The 23969-nt window shown below is 45.0% G+C and overlaps 1 protein-coding gene across 2 annotated transcripts in view; it reads left to right on the top strand.

Annotated features, from left to right (window-relative positions):
* Positions 1–22662, top strand: part of TKTL1 (transketolase like 1) — a 28453-nt gene extending 5791 nt beyond the window's left edge. The window contains exons 3-14 of one of the 2 annotated variants that reach the window (XM_086389511.1): positions 2937–3034; positions 4311–4502; positions 4583–4710; positions 5911–6104; positions 9077–9097; positions 9829–9993; positions 13458–13614; positions 15076–15206; positions 17861–17944; positions 20173–20269; positions 20394–20513; positions 21745–22662. In XM_086389511.1, the coding sequence (XP_086245637.1) occupies positions 2937–3034; positions 4311–4502; positions 4583–4710; positions 5911–6104; positions 9077–9097; positions 9829–9993; positions 13458–13614; positions 15076–15206; positions 17861–17944; positions 20173–20269; positions 20394–20513; positions 21745–21917 (1560 nt within the window). In that variant the 3' untranslated portion in view covers positions 21918–22662. The remainder of the gene's footprint in view (positions 1–2936; positions 3035–4310; positions 4503–4582; positions 4711–5910; positions 6105–9076; positions 9098–9828; positions 9994–13457; positions 13615–15075; positions 15207–17860; positions 17945–20172; positions 20270–20393; positions 20514–21744) is intronic. The other variant, XM_086389512.1, reaches the window with a different exon arrangement.
* Positions 22663–23969: the final 1307 nt, after the last annotated feature.

Genomic DNA, 23969 nt, shown 5'->3' with positions numbered 1-23969 from the left:
AATTAAAGATGTGTAGAGGAAGAGAGATAAAGCAGACGAGTGCAATTAGTAATAGCTAATAAAATCTAGGTAAAGAATATGGGGAACTTCATTGTGTTCTTTTTACAACATTTCTGTAAGTTTAGATTTCCTTTATCATAAAAAGTGAATAGCTATAGATATATAAAGTATGACTGTTTAGAGCTCTAGTTTGGTTTTGGGGTTTTTTGTTTATTGGTTTTGGGTGGGGGGAGAGTGGCTGCAGCATTCAGAATCTTACTTCCCTGACCAGGGATTGAACCCACACCCTGAGCAGTGGAAGCGTAGAGTCTCAACTACTCGACCACCAGGGAAGTCCCTAGAGCTCTAGTTTTTAAAAAAAGGAAAGAGGGACTTCCCTGGTGGTCCAGTGGGTAAGACTCTGTGCTTCCACTGCAGGGGACTCAAGTTTGATCTCTGGTTGGGGAAATAGGATACCCCGTGCCATGGGACACAGGCAAATAGAAAGAGAGAGATGTGGGAATTCCCTGCAGTCCAGTGGTTAAGATTTGGTGTTTCCACTGCCAGGGGTGCAGGTTCGATCCCTAGTCCAGGAGATGGCTGCAAGCAGGACAGCATGGGCCCCCCAAAAATGCCTAGATTCTCTCATAACCACTGCTGTCATATAATCAGAGTCATTAGCCTTAGAGGTATAGAGTGACTTTCTGGCATGCAGTCATAGGCTGGACACTGGTTAGCTACCAATATTTGTGTGTGTGTCAGATTTATGCAGCAGATAAAGTTAGAAGAAAAGAGAAAACACTCAGGAGCATAGTCCATCTTGGCTCTGGTCGGGAATAGAGTAAATGGACTTGCTAGAGGCCAAGAAGCCAGGATCTTCATAATCCATGCTCCCAGGGCACAAGTGTCTACGCAGACAACTACAGATGGAGGCCACCTGCTAAGGCCTGGCCATGGCGCTGACTGAAGCGCTCAGATTCCCTTGGAGCCCTCATGGTGCTCATGATCCCTCCATCCACCACCCCGGCCTTAGTTTTTGTTTCACAAACTCTTTTGCTTTCTTCAGCGAAGCAGGCATGGGAAGTAACCAAAAAGCCTGTTTGTAAACTTGTTCTTGAAGTGTGCTTTGTGTCAGAACAAAGATGAGAAATGCTACCTGGAAGAGAAGACTTTCTTTTCTGGGTGCCCTTGGCACACTGAGTGCATCTTTATTTTTGGCCTTGGGCCGCCTCAGTTGTGTGTCCCCACGTGGTTTAGGAATTCTTGGAAAAGAAAAGGGAACCCATGGGAAGGGTGCTTCCACCACAGCAGACGTTGTGCTGATGCCCCGCCAGTCTCCTCAATCAATCCTACAGCCTCTTGCTGCCTGAGGGGGATTTCATCACCATCATACCCAGAAAGCAAAGCCTTGCGGGGGTGGTCTTACTCAATTCCCACATTAAACCTGGGGGAAGTGGAGTTGGCCTGAGCATAGAGCCCAGGCTTGGTCCAAGGGCATGCAAGGCACCTGGGAACCAGAGTTTGTTACAGGAGTAAACTAGGAGCTGTGGGGAAGAAGACAGAAAGGTTGTCCGGAGGGATTTCAGTGGGACAGTTGTCAGAGCTAGAGGTGCAAAACAGAAAAAGAGTGAGGGCACGAAGCACATGGAGGAAGGTCAGGAGCCCCAGGAGGAGCAGAACCATAGGGTGGATCAAGACAGGAGAGGGATTAGAGAACTCACAAGTACCATTCAGCCATCCTGTAGTGACAACACTAACCAGTCTATGCTTGAATGAAGCTGACATCTGAATGGAGGGAGGGGACAGAGAAGAAACTAACCCAGAAATAGCTAGCATGCCAGAGGGGCCAAGAATCCTAAATCCAAAGGAAGTGGAGGGGCAGGAAGTACTAGGTGAAAGAGATGGTCCAGGAAGGTCTTGGTTTTGACATTTGAGCTGAGAGTTGAAAGGAGTGAGCTGTGCCCCTACCTAGGCATAAGCACTGGGCACTCTGAGGGTAGAGGAAGGCACAAATGCTGAAGCCCTGAGTCAGGTGTGTGCCTGGTGCATTCAGAAGACAGCCAGGACACCAGGCACCTGGGGCAGCGGGGGAGAGAGTGGGAGGTGATGGGGGTCACTGCAAGAACCTGAGCTTTGTTTGACATTAGATGGCAAGACCTTGGACAGTTCTCCACGGCAATTGAGAAGCGGGCTTAGGTTTTAACATGCTCCGCCTGGTGGCTGTGTTGAGAATTGACTGTGGAACAGGGAAGTGGGGAGGCCACTGCAGCGACAGAGGAGAGAGAGGTTTGTGGACAGGAAGAGATGGTAGCAGTGGAAGCATTGACTAAGTTTGGTGTCTCTTTAGAAGCTTGGGAGTGGGGCCTCAGTGCAGCAAACCTTTGACACCACCTTCTCTCCATGGGACAGTGACAGCCTGTGTGTACAAGCAGTGTGGGGGGAAACAGTGGAGTGGTGCTGGAAAGGGATTTATTTCTAGCATGACCTTTTACATAACCCCTTCCCAAATCTCAGTTGACTTGAGTTTTACAAACCAGGGAAATAGAAGTCCTTAGTGTTTCTGATTCCTGTTTAAGAGCCTGTGTTCTTCAAAAACATTGAACATCTGGTTTGTATATGGCTAGATGAAAGGCCTTGCGAAAATGGCAAGGCTCATGCTTAGATGTTTTTTTTCTGGTTTGCTCTTGGGCTCTGCTTAGGCTGCCGTGTGGAGAAGATGCCCTCTTCTATGTTGTCAGAGCTGCAGTCAACCTCACCAGCTGCATAGATTCCCTGTGATTTCCTTGTCTTTGTAATATTGATCTGAGACTTGGGGTGCGTGTGGGTGTGGGGAAGAGTAATTCCCTTGCATTGTGGGAGGGGCCGCTGTGATGAGTAACCTTTGTTTGGAAGTTGGTCTGATACTCATGCCCTGCAGGTGCACCTAACCTAGGTTCATTTGGTCCCTTCTCCTACAGAGACTCTCATTTGTTGATGTGGCAACTGGATGGCTGGGACAAGGACTGGGGGCTGCGTGTGGGATGGCGTATACTGGCAAGTACTTTGACAAGGCCAGGTAAGACACTTACTCAGAAACCATTTAACTCTCCAACTATCCCACCCCTGGCACTTTGGCTTTGTTTATCATTTATTAGTTTGGAAATACAGTGATTTAAAAGTTCAGGTCACCAAGTATTCAAGCAATAAAAAGAAATTGTATTTCAGGAAACTGTTCTGGCATCTCTGGTTGGGTTCTAAGTGCTGCCTGCAGTATAGAAACTAGTTTGTTAGGATTGAAGTCTTTACCAAGATAGATATCTTCCTGTTTCCCATCTCTCAGTGAGCTTCACTATACAGTGAACAGATGTTGTGTTCGCCTTTCCATTTGGGACCCCTGTATGTTAATAATCAAAGGTCTCTTTTTGGAATGGTTCCACCTTCCGAAAGACTGATTCATGCCTTTATTATAAGGGTGTGTGTCTGGGTGCTGCTGATATAGAGCAGCAAAATGGGATGTCCCTGTTGTGTGGTAAGTCGCTCTTTAACAATTTCACTTACAGCATTTTTCTGTGCCAGCAGTGGAGAAAGCACAATAAAGTGCTTCCAGAGGAGCCACCTGGGCTGGAACCTGGGACTGAGGGGCCACAGACTCAGGTGCCCTGGGGGAACCATAGGACTAGAACATACACTCCATGGCGTGCTTTCTCTACTGCTGGGGCAGTTGCCCTGCTCCATTTCCCATAAGACTGTTGACCTTTTTCATCTCTCCTTTTTGCCTCTATTAGTCCCTGTTGTGTGGTTAATCACTTTTTTAAAAGTTCACTTACACCCTGGGGTCTGCATTATATTTTATTGGTATAAACATTTCATGTTTCTGCTGCAGAAGAGTTTAATATTTACAACAACATATGCTCCTGAAGTAGAATGTTTTGATTGTTATGATTATTATAAATAAATTTGTAAGATCAGAAATAGAAGGTGGATGTGCTTTAAAAAGAAGCTTACCAAGAAACTGTATATGTGAATGTTTGGGTGTTTAAGGGCCTTCTCTCCATTCCCTCTTGTTTATTGGACCTGGAGAAGTTGAAGAAGAACCTGGAAATAGTGTTTGCAGCTAGAATGAGAGAACTAGCCAAAGGTGCAGCCCATCTCATGAAGCCCAAGCTTTTAAAGCTGAGATTCCTCAGTTGTTGAGTTTGGGCAGCTTTGATAAGGGAAATTGTCTCATAGGAACCTGCTGATCTGAAGCACCTGCTTCATTCTCTTCCTCCGTTTCTCTTTGTGAAATGTACTTGTTCGAATGGCTCAGAGGAGCCCCAGGCAGGGTCCTAACCTCTCTTGACTTGCCCCAGCTACCGGGTGTTCTGCCTCGTGGGAGATGTCGAGTCTTGGGAAGGCTCCGTCTGGGAGGCCCTGGCCTTTGCATCCCACTACAGTCTGGACAATCTTGTGGCCATCTTTGATGTGAATCGCCTGACCCACAGCACCACTTTGCCTCTCGAGCACTCCATAGATGTCTATCAGAAGCGCTGCGAAGCCTTTGGGTAATTTTCCTATTTGGTGTCACCTTCTTTCTGGTCCTTCCCCCTTCGCCTTATAACCTGACTGCTGCTTCTGTTGACAGGTGGAATACTTTGGTAGTGGATGGCCGTGACGTGGAGGCACTGTGCCAGGTGTTCTGGCAGGCAGCTCAAATGAAGAACAAGCCCACAGCTGTGGTTGCCAAGACCTTCAAGGGCCGGGGCATTCCAAGTAAGGAAGTGTTGATTTTATGCTTAGAGTTGTCAGCCCCTGCACAGCACATGAGGCAGAAGGAGGCTGAGGCTCGCTGAGCAGACAGACAGCTGACTTCACGCACAGTGATTACACTTCTGACATGTGCCAGATGCTCTCGCTCTCTTTGATGCTTGTAGATAGCAGATCTGGTCAGGGCTGGGGAGGGGAAACCCAGACGCCCAGCAAGTGAGCACAAGGGAGCGGCTGGGAGGATAGTCCATCAGTTATCGGACCAGCAGGGAACCATCTCCACGGGGCATACTGAGTCAGAGAGGGTGTGTGAGCAGATACATAAATAGGAATGTATGCACATGCATGCGATGGCCTGTGCCCACGCTACCTGGGAGGACACACAGGCCGCTAGTAAAGTGGCCCCTCTGGGAAAGGCAGCTGCGGAACTGACGGGAGGAGGGGGGTTGAAAGTTGTAACTTCTTGCAGATTTCAAAGCGGACAACTAAAGTTGTTCATCTCCAGTATAAATAGTTGCAGTGGGAGTGATTTCTGGTGTGTTCTTAATACTAACTTTTTAGAAGAAAACTATTCTCTGATTTCTCCTCAAAATAGTCTTCTGGTATACTCAGTTCAATAAATGACTACTTGCCCAATTTGCTCCTGTAATAAACCTGGGTATTTCTTTGCCTCCACCTCTCCTTTATGTGCCCCCCACACACACCCCCACTCTGTCATCCATTCTAATTGATTCTGCTCCTAACATATGTCTCAAGTCTGTTCACTCCTCTCCACCTCTCTTGCCCAAGCCTGGTCTTCTCTCCCTCACTTCAGACTCCTCAAGCCAATCCTCATATGGCTGCCTTGGTGATCTTTCTACAACATGGATCTTATCAGTTACCTCTCCCATTTCCAAACCCTTCAGGAGTTTCCCATCTTGCTTTGGGCAAAACTCAAACTCTTTGTACCCACAGGATCCTCCCTGCCTGTCTCCAGCCTCGTCTCCCTCACCATTCCCTCCATTCACCAGCACATTGGCCAGTGGCCCCCTTAAGAGCCTCTCGGCCTTTGTCCAGGCTGTCTCCTGCCACCGCAGTACCATGTCAGGCCCCCTGTGCCAGGTTTTTACTCTGTGGCTGACATCTTTCCCTTTCAAATGTTTTTCAGATGACTAAACAGGGGCTCGTGAGTTACAGAATAAATGTCTTTTATCCATTGGGTTACAGGTGTTGAAGATGCAGAAAATTGGCACGGAAAGCCAATGCCAAAAGAAAGAGCAGATGCAATTATCAAATTAATTGAGAGCCAGATAGAGACCAACAAGAGTCTCGAACCAAAAGCCCCTATTGAAGACTCGCCTCAAATCAACATCTCAGTTATAGAAATGACCTCTCCACCTGATTATGAAATCAGTGATGTGGTAGGCAAACTGTTTTTTCTCTGCTTTTGCTAAATACAGAGGACTCTTGTTTACTCTGATTTCCCCAAATGAACCAATTCTTAGGTGGTGTGGCATTTAGCTAAAGGTTATAAACAACAAAGATGGATTTACCTTGTCTTTTAACTATTTTGATATTTATTCTTTGATTTCAAACCTAACTCGGGTCTGAACTTTCTTACCAGTCAGTCACTACTTACTTGCGTCCAGTGCTGTGCAGCTTTTGCTTGCTTCCTAAATTCAGTCTGTGGTCTGGCAGACCATTGTGCATGAAACTCCATGATTCTATGTAAACTTGAAGGACAGGGGCCTAGCTGGATTGATGTTTTGGGCTTAATCCCTGGATTACACAAGGAAGAGCACCAGTTCACTGAAGGCCAGTTCTTCAAAAAGGAAACAAATTAGGCATGAAACCCTGATTAACCCTTTCTGTTTTTATCATGATTTTTGTGTCCTGCCTTCTGGTGTATTACAGCAGATTCAAAATAGGCAGGCTCTTCACAACCTAAGGAAACAAGGTGGTGAGCCTGGGAGAAAGGAAATTTTTCTGACCCTTGTTTGTTTTCCTTATTTATTTGGGGACATTTTGAGTGTTACTTACGTTTTCTTAGCCTGGTAATATGGATTAATAATAAATGAATTGACTTTGAGAAATTAGAAAGCAAATTTAAAAGCAGAAGAAAGCTATTAATAAAAAGCACATATTAACAGAAGGTACTTTGGTAATATGTGTTAACACCAACTGTTCACACCCTTCAAAGTAGAAGTGCAACTCACAGGTATTTATCCTACAGAAATACCTGTGCAAGTGTGCAGAATAGAATAAATGTTGATTCCAGCATTGATTATGGTGAAGTGTTTATGTCTAGAAAATATGTTAGATTATTGGAACTTTTTGTTTCAAGTGTATATATTAATAGGAGAAATTAAGGACACAGGCCAGTTGATTAAAAAGTTAGTAAATTAAAGAACAAAAAGTCACATTAATAACCAAATCTAGGAGTTGGCTCTCTGAATTACTAAACAGTAGACAAGCCATTATCTAGTCTACTTAAAGAGATAAAAACTATAAATGAATAAAATTAGTTACTAGAGGAGATAAACACAAATTGAGAGAACATTCAGAGAATTTTGAGAAAACTACGCTAATTGGTTTGAAAACCTATTTTAAAAATGGACCTTCTTAAGGAATACATAAAATACCAAAGTTAAGTAAAAATACACAAAATGCTTAAGTAGGTCAGGGACTTCCCTGGCGATCCAGTGGTTAAGACCACACTCCCAAAGCAGGGAGCGTGGATTTGATTCCTAGTCAGGGAACTAAGGTGCTGCATGCTGCACAGTATGGCCACAAATAAAAATTTTTAAAAACACTTGAGATCAACAGCCATTAGGAAAATTTGAGAAAACTGTCTAGGAATTATACCTCCAAAGTACCAGGCTCAGTTAGTTACAAGAGTGATTTAATTTTAACCTTCAAGGGATAGATTAATTCCTCTGCTATTTCAAACCTTCTTGAATATGGAGAAGGTCATTTATGAAGCCAAAATGTTATAAAGCTAGCCCAAAGGAAGAAACTACAGGCCAGCCTCACTTAGGAATATTGATTTAAAAATTCTAAATAAGACATTGCAAAGAGTTGGACACGACTGAGTAACTGAACTGAACTAATGGAACTGAAATAAGACATTCACCAGCCTCAATTTCTTTAGTGCCTTAAAAGAAGTATCAGAATCAGTGAAATTCAAATTAGTAATGCAAATCATTCACCACTATTAAGAGAGGAGAAATTGTGGTCATTCACAATAAAAGACTCCATCCTGACAATGAGAAGGCAAGCCTGTTTGCAGGTGGTAGAGTTGTATGTCTGGAAAACTCAAAAGAGAATAGAAATCAGAATGAGTAAGAAAGGAAATAAGAAAATATGTTAGAAATAAGAGTCCAGAAAGAGAGCTTGTAGCTAAACTAATATATAATAAGGATTGATTGTTTTCTCGTATTAATACAATTGAGAGATTATTCCTTTTTACAATAGCAATAAAAAGTAAAATAACTATGAATAAATGTATACGGTCTATATTATATTAAGGTACTTACAAAACTATACCTTTAAAAGCTCACGTGCTCTGTGAGTAGACCATTCTCAAAAGGATACTTCACAACCCTATCATTTCCCTACCTCTGGAGAGAGGAACTGGGAGAGCAGGAGGAAGATGGCCTCTTCATTCAATATCCTTTCATAACTTGACTTTTGTACTCATCTATGTGAAGTGCCTGTTTTAAAAAAATATTTTTTAAGAGTGTTTAAATGAATGAACAAAGATAAATAAATGAAGAGGCAAACCTTATTTTTTTAATAACAGCTTTATTGAGGTAAAATTTTCTCTACAATATACCCATTTGAAGTGTATAATCCAGTGGTTTTTAGCATATGACAGAGTTGTGCAACTATTACCACACTGAATCTTACAGCATTTCAGTCATCCCATAGAGAAACACTATATTCACAAACATTACTCTCCATTCCCACCCAGCCCCTAGTAACTGCTAATTTACTTTCTGTGTCTGTGGATTTGCCTAATCCAGACATTTCATATAAATGAGATCATCTAATAGGTAAACTTTATGAGTCTGCTATTTATCCATTCATCTGTTGCTGCATATTTGGGTTATTTCTACCTTTTGGCTATTGTGAATAATGCTGCAATGAACATTAGTGTACAGCTTTTTGTGTATTTGTATTTTTCTCTTGGGTAATTACCTAGGAGTAGAGTTGCTGGATCATAATTGTAATTCTGTGTTTAACTCTTTGAGGGAATATCAGATCTGGGGGGTTTTTAATAGAAAAAATACAGTGAATATGTCAGTTCTCCCCCAGATTAATCCATGGGTTCAGTCCAGTCTCAAACAGTATGCTAATGGAATTATTTATTATTTGTATAATGATTCTGAAGTTCTCCGTTTTAACATTTACAGTGAGTATTATCATTTTTAAAAAATACTTATTTTTGTCTGTGCTGTATCTTCATTACACATGGCCTTTCTCTAGTTGTGGAGAGCAGGGACTACTCTCTAGTTGTGTTGTGCGGCTTCTCACACTGTGACTTCTCTAGTTGTAGAGCATGGGCTCTTGGGCACATGGGCTTCAGTAGTTGTGGTGCATGGGCTCAGTTGTTGCACAGCTGTGGAATCTCCCGGGAGCAGGGATTGAGCCAGTGTCCCCTGCATTGCAGGGCAGATTCTTAACCACTGGACCACCAGGGAAGCCCCTGTTACCAGCTTTATAATTAAAATAAGTCACAGAGGCATTTGCATGTTGGGAAATTTAAGTTTTTAATCAACTGTAAGAATGAGACAAGAATAAATTTATCTTTGGGAAATTGATACTCAAGTGAGCCAAGTATGGATGTAAGATTGGCTAGCAATCCTGTTGTTTTGGATTTTTTTCCCTTTTGGTCGCATGTGTGGCATGTGGGATCTTAGTTCCCTGATCAGGGCTTAAACCTGTGCCCCTGCATTGGGAGCGCAGAGTTTTAACCACTTGACCACCAGGGAAGTCTCAGCAGTCCTTTTTTATTACCCCAAAGGAGATTATTGGTGAATTACAAATTTGCTTTGTTCATTAAGGAGGATGACAATTCATAATTCTACCAAATTTCACCTTCCTTCTAAATGCATTCTAAGAAACTCTCCTGTTGACTTTCAGATAGCTACTCGGAAAGCATGTGGTTTGGCTCTGGCCAAGCTAGGCCATGCAAACGACAGAGTTATTGTGCTGGATGGTGATACCAAGAACTCCACCTTCTCTGACATATTCAAGAGAGAACACCCTGAGCGCTTCATCGAGTGTTTTATTGCTGAGCAAAACATGGTACGTGTGCTAGGAACATCACTTTGAGTCATCTCATTGACAAATGGTGACCCACTCAAGGAGGCCTGCCCCCCTTACAGTTTTTCTTTCCACTTATAAAGGTAAAGGAAGTGGAGGGAAAAAGTCTCCGGGGAAACAAGTAGAGAGCAGTCAGGAAGAGTGTGAGGGGTGGCTTCCAGGATTGCTGGGCCAGGCACGGTTAGATGGCTCCATACTCTCTCCAAAGAGTCTGTAAGCTGCAGCCATCTGACTTCAGGGCTCCTAATCTGAAGAATGCCTAGCTCCCTAGTAGCTCTAGGTGGCCCCTGGGATGTTGTAGGATTGCCTGGCTGTGGCCAGTAGGTACAGAACCTCAAGGAATTGTGGTCTGTCTCTCCACCTTGTATTATGGGGCCTAATATATCCTAGATATTTCAGTGTTCGTGCAAGTAAATGCCTTGACTTCTAAAGCTCTGCACCAGTGCAGAGGATAGCACACATTTACCCTCACATCACAGAGGTCAGAAACAGCACTGGCCAGAAATCTATGGGCCAGCAGGCCTCACGTGACCAGAGATATTTTGTTTGGAACAAATAGTATTTACAAATATTTTAAGTTAGTTGCCAGCTTTTTAAGGTCAGGAAATTTTTATATGGAATCCAGATTTCTGGATTTTTCTTAAATAATGGGAAGATCTGGCAACACTGGAACAACATTCCCTCCTTCCTGCCACCAGTTGACTGGAGTCAAGCAGGGGCCCTGTTTAAATGGGCATCCACAGCCATCTCGCCATGTCCCTGCCTCCTGCTGGCCTGCTCCTTTGTTCATGGTGCTTCCCTGGCCCTATCAGTGTTGGAATCTAAGCCCCTCTGTTCAGTAAAGCAGGTCACTGCAATTGTAAGGATATGAGCATTTTTCAGTGGGTCTCATTAACCTATTTCCATTTTGAATGGAAAAAAAAATACAACTCATATTTTTCTGAATTGAGCCTCAAAAAGTTTGCTTCCCTAGGCATTGATTCTTTCAACCAGCAACTGAAAAAAAAAAAAAACTAGTAAAGAAGCAGCCACCAAGTGAGTAGTGTCCTGTGCTGCCAGATAAAACTGGTGGCTACAGGGAGAGCATGACTAGGGCCAATCAGGAGCAAGCTCTCAGAAGAGGTGACATTTAAACTGAGACTTAAGTGACAAGGAGTCTGTCACACGCAGATCCAGGGACAGCATTCCCAGCAGAGCGCCCAGCTAGCTCTCCTGCATGCCCAGATTGGAGCTGTTCAGGGAGCAGGAGGAAGGGCCCGAGACTCTGGTATGGAGAAGAGCTTGTTGAGGGAAGTGGGGGAGTGGCAGGAGATGACAGCTTGGACCAGGACAGTAGCTGTGGGGTTGGGGAGATGCAGACTCATGCAGGGTAGATGACCGGGTGGAACCAAGGCTGGCAATAGGGCATAGGCCAGAGCACCTGGGAGACAGACAAGACTGGGGCAGGAATGGGTTTTGGGGGCACAGGAGCTCTCGGTGAGCCCTGAGGGGTTAGACTACCTCTTAGACTGGGGGTAGGGGTGCCAGGTAGGTCAGGATAGATCATTTATCTCCAAATGTGTTTGCTTTCCAAACCACTGAATGTCTTTTTCTAAGTAGATCTAAAAGCTTTAAGTTAACATCTAAATTTTTCGTTAAATTTTTTAAGTTCGCATCTAAATATATCCTTGGTATCTAGATTTAACTGATGCCGAGGATGTAACTTCCCATATATTGTAATTTGTGACAGTTGAATACTTAAATCATCCAGTTACACAAAGGCTTTCTTTGTCAGAAATTAAATGTTTTTCTGCTTGAACTCTTAATTCCATTCTACTTCTTACTCATGAAAGCCTTTTACTGATAATTCTGCAATAAACTATGCATATACATTGATGGTTTTTAAAATTTGTTTCCTACATCCACAGGCCTTAGAGCATTACCATTTTTTTCTTCTGGATTGAGCTATGGCTATAATTTTTAGCTTGTGTAGCAGTAGTTAAGTACATTTAGAGCTAGAATGAGGTAAGATTCAGAACAAAATCTATTTGTATTTAAATGATGTAAGTGCCAGAAAACCTTATTCAAGTAAATATGGTGCTGGAAAGAGTAAGAATTTTGTTGCGTCAACGTCATTCAGTTCATTTGAATCCTGTCCCAGCTGTAAGCCAAAAATCATACACAGTGATCTTTCATGTCCAGTTGTTTGTGGAAAATTATTTGTAAAGGATTGGCACTTCAGTTAGATTCTTTTTCAGTTTTGTTAGAAGAATTGGAAAACCCCTGACTTACGGAAGGATTTGTTGTCTAGTCTTTTGAGCTTTTTAGTTTTTCAAGGCTGCTGTGATTATTTCAAATTATTCTTTCTGTTTCTGGAGCTCTTACATTCCAGGATGTTGCCCCACTGAAGGAGCAACCCAAGGTGGGTGAGAGTATACCTTTTGGCAGTTAGTTGCTGGGAGGTGATTATCAGGGAGACAGTGGGAAGGAGGCCCTGGGCCCTTTCCCTAGCAGGCAGATGTGGGAGTCAAGGATCTTGATGTTGAGACCAGCCATAGCCATGCACCCTTTGAAAGGTCTTTGTTTACCTCCGAGATACTCATCTTCTAGTTTGAAGGCCACCAGGGTGTGTGAGCCTGGCTTTGCAGGAGAGGTGAGCAATAGAGAGACAGAGGAGACCTTAGCATCATGCAGATCAGAGTGACACCGTGGGACCCCATGCTGGTTCCCTGTGAAGGGGGCAGATGAGGAGGAGTGTGGCACTTAGTCCAGGCGCACCTCCTGGCAGATCCAGCTGGGGAGGGAGCAGCAACATCCAGTGAGGCAGGTGGTCCCTAGTGCTGGATGCACCTCAGAGGTCAGATGTGATGCAGAGGAACTCAGGTGACCTTTTACATTTGGCCCCTTCCAGGTCCCTCAAGGGGATGGTGGCCTAGATGAAGGAGAACGTGCAGAAAGTGGGAAATGAGAGAGTGTGCAAGGTTTTCCTGGGAAGGAGAACATGGACGAAGGGCAGGATCTGGAGCAGGAGTGCAAGGGGAAAGTGAGGGAGAAACTGAGGTGATGTGGGAAGGGAGGGGACAACTGCACGGTCAGAGAGCCCCTTGAGAAAACAGGAGAAAGATGAGATTCAGCAGGGTGGGGAGAGGGGACAGAGGCAGGGGACGAGGAGAGTGGGAAGGAGACCCACAAGGACTGCAGGGCAGCCTTGAGTGTCCCGAGGTTCCCCAGCTTGGATTTGAAGGAATAGGGCCAGCACTTCAGTTCCTCTCATTTCTGGCAGTGTTCAGGGGACATGGTGAATTTGCCAGGTTTGGGATTTTCCCAGGTAGGTGAGTGGAGGGAGGGTGTGGCGAGGTGAGGGGGTACGAAGGATAGGTGATCCTGAGAAGCATACACTCTACACTGGGAAACAGGAGGGGAAGTGGGCTCCAAGAGTATTCTGATTCACCTTCTTTGTGATGCAGGTGAGCGTGGCACTGGGATGTGTCACCCGTGGTCGCACCGTGGCTTTTGCTTGCACCTTCGCTGCCTTTTTAACCCGAGCATTTGATCAGATCCGGATGGGAGCCATCTCGCAAACCAACATCAATCTTATTGGGTCCCACTGTGGGGTGTCCATAGGTATGAGTTCTCAATGCCTTCGTCTTAATTGCCCCCCTCCTTTACAGAGAAAGATCAGTGTGTGAGCAGTTGAACTGCCCAACATAGAGTTCCGTGATACTAGTTTGATTATTTGTAACCTGTTTTTTTAAAAAGGCCATATTGTGTTTTAGAAGTTCCAGAAACTGGGTAACTTTTTAGCTGATCTTCTGGTATTACTGTAAAGTGCCTATTGTTTCAGTCATTGAGAAATACTTACCCTGAGTGCCTCTTCTGTGTCAAGCCACATACTGGGTAGTGATTTGGCCACTCTGGCATCACAGAATTCTTTCCTGCTGTTTGGTCGCCTCAGTCTGAGTTGGGACAAACAGCCTGCCAGGGCTCTGCTGGGATAAGCAGCCTGGTCAGGTAGAATGGGAAGCCTCAAGGAGCTCAACATCAGGGCATTAACTGTGGATGGGAAATGGGGGAGCCAGGAGGAGGATGGAGGTGTCCATTAGCACTGGATGGAAAATGGAACAAACCTGCAAGAGCCTGAGCAAAGACGTCAACATCACTGACGAAGGAGTCCCAAACTGCATGAAAAGCAAAACGCCAGTGCCCAGTGGTTTCTTGCCTAGGAAACATCTGGGAGTTGTGTTTGTGGAGGATAGCAATGGGGACTATAGAAAGATGGGGCACCTGACACGCCTGTGGCAGGGCAGGTCATCAAGGTAGATGTGACTGACAGCTGACCCTTGCTGCCAGAAGGCTGGAGGGGAGGGCTGGAACTGCACGTCTGGGTGTTGTCCCAGGGACTTCAGGGAGAGCTCAACTGGCAAAGGAGACTATGGGTGAGCCAGATTTAACGGAAGAGAGGAGGGCCTGCACAGGGGCCTCTCCTGGGGCTGGGTGCAAAGTCAGTTTTAAAGTCAGCCAAGTGGAAAAGTGGTTCTAAGTCCAACCCAGAAGAACTGGAGTTCTTTGGAGAGACAACAGTCCCAGGCCAGGCAGTGTCCATGGTGACAGTCTCCTTTCTAGCTGGAAGAGCTCGGACATCCTGGTGTACATTGGGTTACATGAAGTCCCTGAGTTCCAACAGTACCCCCAGGGCACCCCGAAGGTATGTTCTATAACGCTCAGCTACTTTAAAGGCCATGAGAAATGAGAGACCACTCGAGTCTGAAAACTTTCATCTCTTGATGGAAAAGAGCAGAGAAGAAACAACAGAGTCTGGAGGGACCCTCCTCAGAGAAGAGGACAGGGGCAGAGACCTGGTACTTGGAAGAGAGCACGGGTAACCTAGGGCAGCAGTACCAGTCACACTGAGTGCCAGATGCTGGCGAGGCTCGAGGCCAAGAAGTGGCTTCTGCTGTGTTGCTTGCAATGTCCATAGTGACTGCTGGGATTGTGGCCCCCATGGTAGGCAGCACAGTTGCTCATCCAGTGGAGGGCAGGCTCCTACTGGGGTCTCTTTGTTGGGCTATGGTTTTGCTTTCTCAGGTGAAGATGGCCCCTCCCAGATGGCCCTGGAAGACCTAGCCATGTTCCGAGCCATTCCAAACTGCACGATTTTCTATCCAAGTGATGCCATCTCGACAGAGCATGCTATTTTCCTGGCGGCCAATATCAAGGTATTTCTTAGAAAGCACTGGTGCAGACAAAAAATGTGTCTGGGCTCTGCTGCTAGTTTGGTTCTGATGGTTTGATATTACTTTTCTCATCACAAAGGTAATAGATATTTGTTACAGGTAATTTGGTGGCTCAGAGGTTAAATGGCACCCCACTCCAGTACTCTTGCCTGGAAAATCCCATGGACGGAGGAGCCTGGAAGGCTGCAGTCCATGGGGTCGCTGAGGGTTGGACACGACTGAGTGACTAACACACACACACACACACACACACACACACACACACGTAATTTGATCGCAGGCTTTTTTTGGCTGCACTGGGTCTTTGTTGCTGCACAGGTTTACTCTAGTTGTGGCAAATGGGGCCTACTTTCTAGTTGTGGTGTGCAGGATTTTCATTGTGATGGCTTCTCTTGTTGCAGAGCATGGGCTCTAGGGTGCACACGGGCTTCAGTAGTTGTGGCACATGGGCTTAGTCTCTCTGTGGCATGTGGGATCCTCCTGGTCCAGGGATCTAACCGTTGTCACCTGCACTGGCAGGCAAATTCTTAACCGCTGGACCACCAGGGAAGTCCTGTAGGATTCCCTTTAAATATAGAGCCATTACCCCAAAAAGGGTAATGGAAGCACGTAGAACATGAACACATTTGCATTGTAAAAAAGCAGTGCAGAACAAGGTCAAATTCCCAGCGACCTGTATGGGGTGGGACTTAGGTCAAGAAGAGGGGGAAACGGGGGGGGCTCTGGGACTCAGAGTCCTTGGCAGAGCCATGGGAGTGGGCTCCAGTGACAAGCCACCAGGTGCGGGTGTTAGACACAGCCTGTGTGACTGCCACCTCGTGATAGCCAGAAAGCTGGAGTTGTCAGCTGCAACTGCACATGAACCCTAGAATCCCCAGCCCTGGGGCCCACCCTCCTCAAAAACTGCTTAGAAGGGTAAGAGTCTGACTTCTGCCCTGCCTGCCCCTCCTGAAGTCTCACCCAGGGGCATCAGTTGGACACAACCTGGCTCCTGGCCAGAACCCAGCTGCAGGGGCTTCCCTGATGGCTCAGCGGGTAAAGAATCTGCCTGCAGTACAGGAGACACAGAACCCTGAAGCTGCAGGAAAAGTTAGGGAACAGAATCTTTACCTTTCCAAACTCTCCAGCTAGCAGTCACTGGACTCACCTCACCACTACCACCCCCCAGCTCTGCACACAACCCTGTGCACAGTTGAGATGGGTCATGCAACACACAGGTTCCATTCCTGGCATTTCCAACGTGTGTGACACATGAGTTTCTTTGACTTTTTTTTCTTTATTTTTTAACCTAAGTGAGCTCACACATGGTTCTGTACTTTTCTACTTGGTGTATCCTGGACATTGTCTGCACATACAGCACAAGCTCATGTGTGTTGCAGTATCTTATTTGTGGAAAGTTCAAAAGAAACATCAGAATAGAGGTTGCTTCTTGGGTGGGAGAGAGGCATGAGGGAACTTTCTGGGCAAGTACAAATGATCTCCAAACTGAGGAGACAGATACATGGTGTATAACTTGTCAGAATTCAGGGTGTGCTCCACTTAAGTAAATTTTACCTCCTAAAAATGTACTGAACAGAAGTAGTTCATAGTGTGTAAATGAACAAAAGGAAGCAGTGTTTCTAAATTAATGTATTAGTTTATCGTGTGTGATTTCAACAATTGGGTTCTCTGGTGGCACAGAGAATTCGCCATTTCCCCCTATCGGGATCTTCCCAATCCAGGAATTAAACCTGGGTCTCTTAGGTCTCCTGCACTGGGAGGCGGGTTCTTTACCACTAATGCCACATGGGAAGCCCCGTAGACAGAGGAGCCTGGTGGGCTACACAGTCCATGGGGTCACAGAGTTCAACATGACTTAGCATGCATGCACACAAATTAACAAATACTCTATAGATATTTGAGTATTTGTTTATAGTTCTATTTATATGTTCAAGGTGATGATGATGAAAAGAATTGACATCTTCTCATTGGAAGATGAGTAATTTTATGTTCTGGTATCTAAGGTATTTCTTTTTTTTTATTTTTTTTAAATTTTATTTTATTTTTAAACTTTACATAATTGTATTAGTTTTGCCAAACATCAAAATGAATCCGCCACAGGTATACATGTGTTCCCCATCCTGAACCCTCCTCCCTCCTCCCTCCCTGTACCATCCCTCTGGGTCGTCCCAGTGCTCTAGCCCCAAGCATCCGGTATCGTGCATCGAACCTGGACTGGCATCTCGTTTTAAGGTATTTCTAAGAATGAAGTATTATACACTGTTGCGACAAAAATTGTTTACCGTTATGTTTTAGGGTTTCTATTCAAGGTAAGTAAGAGCTCGTGCCCCGAGTTTACATTCTATTGAGACAGATCGGTGTGTATCTGAGGAAGCTTTCCCAAAGGGGTGAGCATGATAGCATGGAGAGCTTGTCACTGGGCATCCAGCAGCTTCCCTCACAGGCTTCTGCCTCCTGATCAGTAACACCTGACCTGTTGCCAGTGGTTAGAGACAGTTATCCCTCGCTCCAGAATGCACATTTTGTTTTTCGTACTAAGAATTGTTCAGTACTTCCCAGCTTCTTTTTAAGGTTTATTAGTTGGAAATTTAGTTTTATTTTCTAAACTGTGGCTCTGGTATTCATTTACACCCTAGGGGATGTGCTACATTCGAACCAGTCGGCCAGAAACTGCAATTATTTACACCCCACAAGAAAGCTTTCAGATTGGACAGGCCAAGGTAAGGCCTTAAGTTCTCCTGTATCTTCCAGTATTAGTTTGTGTTGGGAGCGCTGTTGTTTACAGCCAGAGTCAGGGGCCCCAACAGTTGAGGCTTCATTCTTCATTTGTTCTAGTTTTTTAAAAAAATCATATTTGCCTGCTTTTCTTCAGAAAGTAATATTCTGCCAGTGTCAGCCTAAACTTAACTTTTCTCCTTTCTGAAAGGAGTCTCTGTTGAACCCTTAAAGATAAATAACTTGAAGACTCTTGAGTTGCTTGGCTGTACGTTACCACAGACAACGTCAAGCTAAAAAAATGATAGAACCCATTTCAAATGAGTAGTAGATCTGTTAGGTTCTTGTTTTGCCCATTGGAGGCCAGGAATATAACAAACATGAACCGTCTTGCCTCTGGCCATCGTGTGGCCCTGAGGTTGGTTTTGTGGGATGTGGCCACAACCTTCAGGCCTGCTGGGTGCTTCCTATCTCCTGTGTCCTTGAGAAAGCCTTGGAAGCACAGATAGTTAGCAGCCATATTTTTTTTTTGCTAATGAATTAAATTTTTATTTTTTATTTATTTATTTTTTTGTACCCCAATGTTCATCGCAGCCATGTTTTGAAGATAAGGGCCAAAGAAGGGTAAGCAGCAAGCCCAGTCAGCAGCCTGCTGTCTGTGGGCCTGCCTTTCAGAGTTGTGCGTGCAGAAAGCCAATAGCATCTATGGAGAAAATACATGATTGTCCACCACCTAGAGGGCAGGCCTTAAGACGTTTGGGCATGTTTTCTTCCTGACTTTTTCTAGGTGTATATCTTAGTTGAGATCATGCTGTGTAGGACTGTTTTATGTCCTGCCTTTTATCTTATAAGCCTTTTAGAATACTCTTCTTAAGTATGTAAAAGAATGATAGTCACTCTTAAAGGAGCAATACATGACTTCCAACTTGATTGATAAGGACTAGGCTGCACCAGAATTCACAGTGGTAGTGTGCTCAGAATGAATAAATGAGCCCTGAATAGCTTTAGTGCCACAGGAGAGCAGGTATATTCAGAACAGTTCCAGCCCCCCATAGTTTCATTCCACTGAATGGAAAAGCTGAACTATTCACTTCAGTGTGAAGTACAGGTGCTATTGTTACATGGACTCCCACTCAAGGCCATCTGTTTGCCTCTGGGGGTGGCAGGGAGGGTGTCTCGCTGACAGTCATGTGGTTTTCAGAGTTTTCACATCTCTCTTGTCTTTTTTTCCCCATGATGTTTGTCCTATCCTGACAAAATGAAGTAAATTTCCTGATGTGAGTTAAATTATGTGTGACGATATGCATGGCATGAGTAATTCAAGGCTGGGTTTGCAAAGGGGCATATAGGGGTGTGTGTGTATATTTACATATACACATAAAAAGGCTAGGACATTCTTAAAGGATGGGGCAAGTGGTTTAAAGCCCTAAATATCTAGTCAGCAGTGGTGCTTATGCTACAGGGAAACCTATAGAGAGGAATGCAATGCAGACTAATTCCAGATGCCTTTGGTTGGGTGACTTTGAAAGAAACAAACCAATGGAAAACAGAGCAGAGAACCCTGTCTGCTTACAGACTAGCAAATGGTTGGGAACATGGGCTTTGAATTCATACGGGTCTGGCTGTTGGTCTCAACCCTGCCCTGGGCGAGTTCCTCCTGTTCTCAGGTTTGCTTTCCTCAGTCACAGAATGGGCCCACTAATGCATGGGCATCACAGGGCACTTGGGCATGCAGGGTGCTTGGCACAGAGCACCCCAAGATGCTCTCAAATAGCCCTCATTAGCACATTCATCATCAGAGTCCAATCTGCATGGATACCTCCAGAAAGAGGTCTAAGCAGTCCAGAGGTGGTGCCTTTTCAGATCCCTTGGTGGGGGTGAGTCCACACTGGAGCAAATGGGCTGTGGAATTTGCTTCTGGCCTTCTGCCTTTCACATTCCAGTTGGAAATCCACTTGCTTTGGTAAAGGGTCATTTTGCATACATACTGTAAAAGAACTTAGTGATTTGGCATTGTGAATCATGAGGAAAGGTAGACAAATTTGTTAAATAAACATGAAGTGGGGCTTATTAAAGAGAGCAGTCCTTATTGGTCAGTGTGCTGACTCAGCCTTTCGTATAGTGAACTATGAAGCACTGAAATTGGTAGGCTCGGGAGAGCAGACTGTCCTCCACTTTGAGATTGATTCTGTGTAGTAAGCGCAGCATTTTTGTTTTGTGGGTGCAACACCAGGTCATCCGTCAAAGTGTGAACGACAAGATTACGGTTGTCGGAGCTGGAATTACTTTGCACGAAGCCTTAGCTGCCGCTGATGATCTTTCCAAGCAAGGTCAGTTGGGGGTTGCTGAACACTGAAGTTTGGGCTGGAAGAGGTTGGGCTGCCTGTCTGCCCCAATGCATCTTTTTAGTCTAAGTCTGCTTGATACACTAAGCTGGTTATTGCTATTTTCCAGGTATTTCTCTCCGTGTCATTGACCTGTTTACTGTTAAACCTCTGGATGCTGCCACCATCATCTCCAATGCAAAAGCCACAGGTGGCCAGATTATCACAGTGGAGGATCACTACCCAGAAGGTGTGTGCAAGCCTTAGGGGGGACCATTTTGAAAGTCTGCTTTGGTGGAACATGTTTTGTTTTCCTTGACCAGAAGTATGCCATGACCACGGGCAGTCCCTCCAGCTGACCACTCACCCTGTATTACTTTCTCTTTGTAAGGGTGTGGGTGTAGGGTCTCTTGCCCATCTACACTAGCCAAGGGAGGTCCCATGTCCATCCTTGTCGATGTGTTTCAGCACAGTGTGCCCTGCCTGGTCCTTGGCTGGCTCAGTGGCAGTACAGAGGAATGTCTAACTTGGCATTGTGGCGGGATGGATCATAAGAAGCTTCACAGTTGCTCTTGTGTATTGACTGATTCATAGTTTGCCCCCTGCAAAAAATGCAGACAGTACCTTGCAAGCAGAGAACACAGCAAATGCAGGAAGTGTGACCAGCGAGAGGGGGCTGAGCAGTGTTCGGCCTGGGAAGGTCAGGTAGGGCAGAGGAGCGAGTGGGGAGCTTCATGTGTTCATGTGTCAGGGGCTCCAGAGCAAGCCCATGGTCTGCAGGGAAGCACTCTCCAAGGAAGGGGCACACACTGGGACCCCCAGGGGCAGAAGACACGGGTCAGGGGTGAAGACCCCCATGCCTTTGGTTCCCTCCCTCCTTTGGGGGGCCCCCAGCATGCTCCCTTAACTGGCAGCAACAGATGCCCCCCTGGAGACCTAGGGAACCCACTCGAGACTCATTGCCGTGAGTAGTATTAAGGGCTGATGGCTGCCAGGCACATGCCAAACTTCCCGACTCCCAGAGGAAAGCAGGTGAGCCCCATAAGTCACCCTGTGGTGCCAACAGCTGAGGCACAGAGACCACTCTTAGCAGTAGGGAAAGTGTCTCATTGATGTCAAGGACTCATACCAGCCTGCCTGGGCGCCACCCCCAGGCCAGCCTTGCATGCTGGCCTTTCTGAAGTCAGAAGCTAATTCTTGGGCTCCTGACAGGTTTGAGAATCTGAGCTCCACAGATCCTTGTGTCCATGGAGCCCCAGTGGAGATAACCCCTGCCATAAGTGGGGCTGGGAGCAATTTGAAGACTTGTACTTTTGAATGAGAACTCTTCTGGACAGTTAGGGAACAGTTGTTTATAAATCAGTGCCTAGTGAGAAACTTTTCTCCCTGGGAACCACCACATTCAAAGGTCTCTACATGATGGGGTTTTGAGGCTGACTAGCTGCTTCCAGAACATACCCTAATATCCCTTGCTTCTTCAGGTGGTATCGGGGAGGCCGTCTCTGCAGCCGTCTCCATGGAGCCTGACATCGTGGTCCATCAGCTGGCAGTGTCAGGGATCCCTCGGAGCGGGAAGCCCAGTGACCTGCTGGATATGTTTGGAATCAGTTCCAAACACATCATATGGGCTGTGGAACGAATTTTAATGAAATAGCTTAGCTGTTGGCTTTGACCAACAGACTGGCCTGTTTACCTTACCTTACGTTTATGCTTGTTGCCAAATGATTACTTAAATCTATGCTATTGTGCTTTATTCTTTTTAAAAATAATGCAAGTTAACTGCTTTCTTGTTAAGCCATAACTACATATAACACGTATAACTCTTACCTTTGAATCATTAAAGTGGATTATAAGATAAAGTCTGAAGTGACAGAATAGCTAACAAAACAACCACCTGATAGCAAGTTTTCTGATGAGACTAGAGATAACTGGGGTAGAGACCAATATAAGGTAACAGTTTCTTAAATGTGTGCATTTTCCTCATAAGTAAAAGAAAAAAATGTGAATTGTAGACTGCAGTCGCCCAAGTTGGGCAGTATTATACCACCATGCTGCCCACTGATGGCCCATGCATGAGGTCAGGTGCTACTATCCTACCTGCAGCCTTCCAGGTACTGTGTGACTGCAGTTGATGTGGAATTTCCTCTGGTGTTTGCCTTCATCCCTCTCCCATGCAGAGGCTGTGGAGCAGCAGTGAAAGCTCTTAGGATGTGCTGTACTGTTTGAAGTGACTGTTCTGTGAAGAGAGGACACGACTAGGTCTGACCTCCACACTCTGCTCTCTGGTCAGATCTCAGGAATGTCTTATTTACTCAGTGACCAAACCAAACTGTTAGCTCAATTGTACTCATCTACTGAGGATATTAAAGTTGACATTAATAAAGCAATGAAGAACTGGCTAGCTGTTTTGCTCTGTGCCTTGGATGTGTGATTTTGTTTCTCCTTGATAAAATCCTAAATAAGGAAGAAGCTGTTCTTTAAACCAGGAGAGAGATCCATGTCCCCAACAAGCCCTGGAAAGGGTAGTGGGCAGGAGGTGTACCACTAGAGGACAGTATTCAGCCTGAAAAGCCAGCCCTGAGCCAACTCCTTATTTTAGGTCAGAGCATTTAAACCATGTGGTTGGAATACAAGAGAATACCTGCCAGATAAATGAAGGATAGACCGGAGCTTCAAAACTAAAGTTGGCTGGATGTATCTGGAATGTCGTGGTCCTTATTTCTGTCATTCTCACTAACTGGTCATCAAGGGGTTTTTGTTCTAGAATGTGTGGTAGAGATGGAAGAACCAGTCTGCCACTGAGTTATTTGCAGAGCCTAGTCTTTCTGTTCCTGGCTTTTTAACTCACTAAGCTGGTTCCCTGGCCTGTAAAATTAGCATGATAGTATGCTTATTTCATAAAACTTCAAAAATTTTAAAAATAGTTGATGTAATTGATAGAAAATATATCAAATGTATCAAAATACAAAAATATTAAAAATACCAGGGACTTCCCTGATGGTCCAGTGGCTAAGACTGCACTCCCAATGCAAAGGGCCTGGGTTAAATCCCTGGTTGGGGAGCTAGAGCCCACATGCTGCAGTGCTGCAAGTAAGTCCTGGTGCAGGCAAGTAAATATTAAATAGTTGACATTTTTCTATAAAAATAACAGTTGATTACAGGGTCATATAGAAAATTGATAAAATGCAAATAATCAAAATTTTACCTCACTTAACTGGACATCTCACATTCCATGCAGTTCACCCATTGAAAGAATACAAGTTAGTGGTACTTAGCATACTCAGAGTTCTGTAACCATCACTGTGGTTCATTTTAGGACATTTGTATCACTCCAGAGAGAACTGCACCCCTGAGTAGTCCCCATTCACTGTCCCAGCCCCTGGTAACCACTCGTGTGTTTACTGTTTCTAGGGTTTTAACATATTCTGGACATTTTGTATGAATGGAATCACAGTATGTGACCTTTTTGTCTCCTAGCTTCTTAGCATAATGTATTTCAGGTTCATCTACATTAGAGCATGTTACAGAATTTCATTCTTTTTTATGGCCACAAAATAGTCCATCCTATGTATAGACTGTTTTGTCCATCGGTTTGTAGAAATCTGGATTTTTACTTTTTGTCTATTGTGAATAATGCTACGAACATTCCTTTTCAAGTTTGTGGATTATAGTTTTACTTACATTGCTACTGCTAAGTTGCTTCAGT

The sequence above is a fragment of the Bos grunniens genome, chromosome X (assembly GCF_055505025.1).
Source record: "Bos grunniens cultivar Pamir isolate PY7600 chromosome X, Bosgru_T2T1.0, whole genome shotgun sequence".
Taxonomy (NCBI): Eukaryota; Metazoa; Chordata; class Mammalia; order Artiodactyla; family Bovidae; genus Bos; species Bos grunniens.
This window is presented reverse-complemented; position numbering and strand designations above follow the sequence as displayed.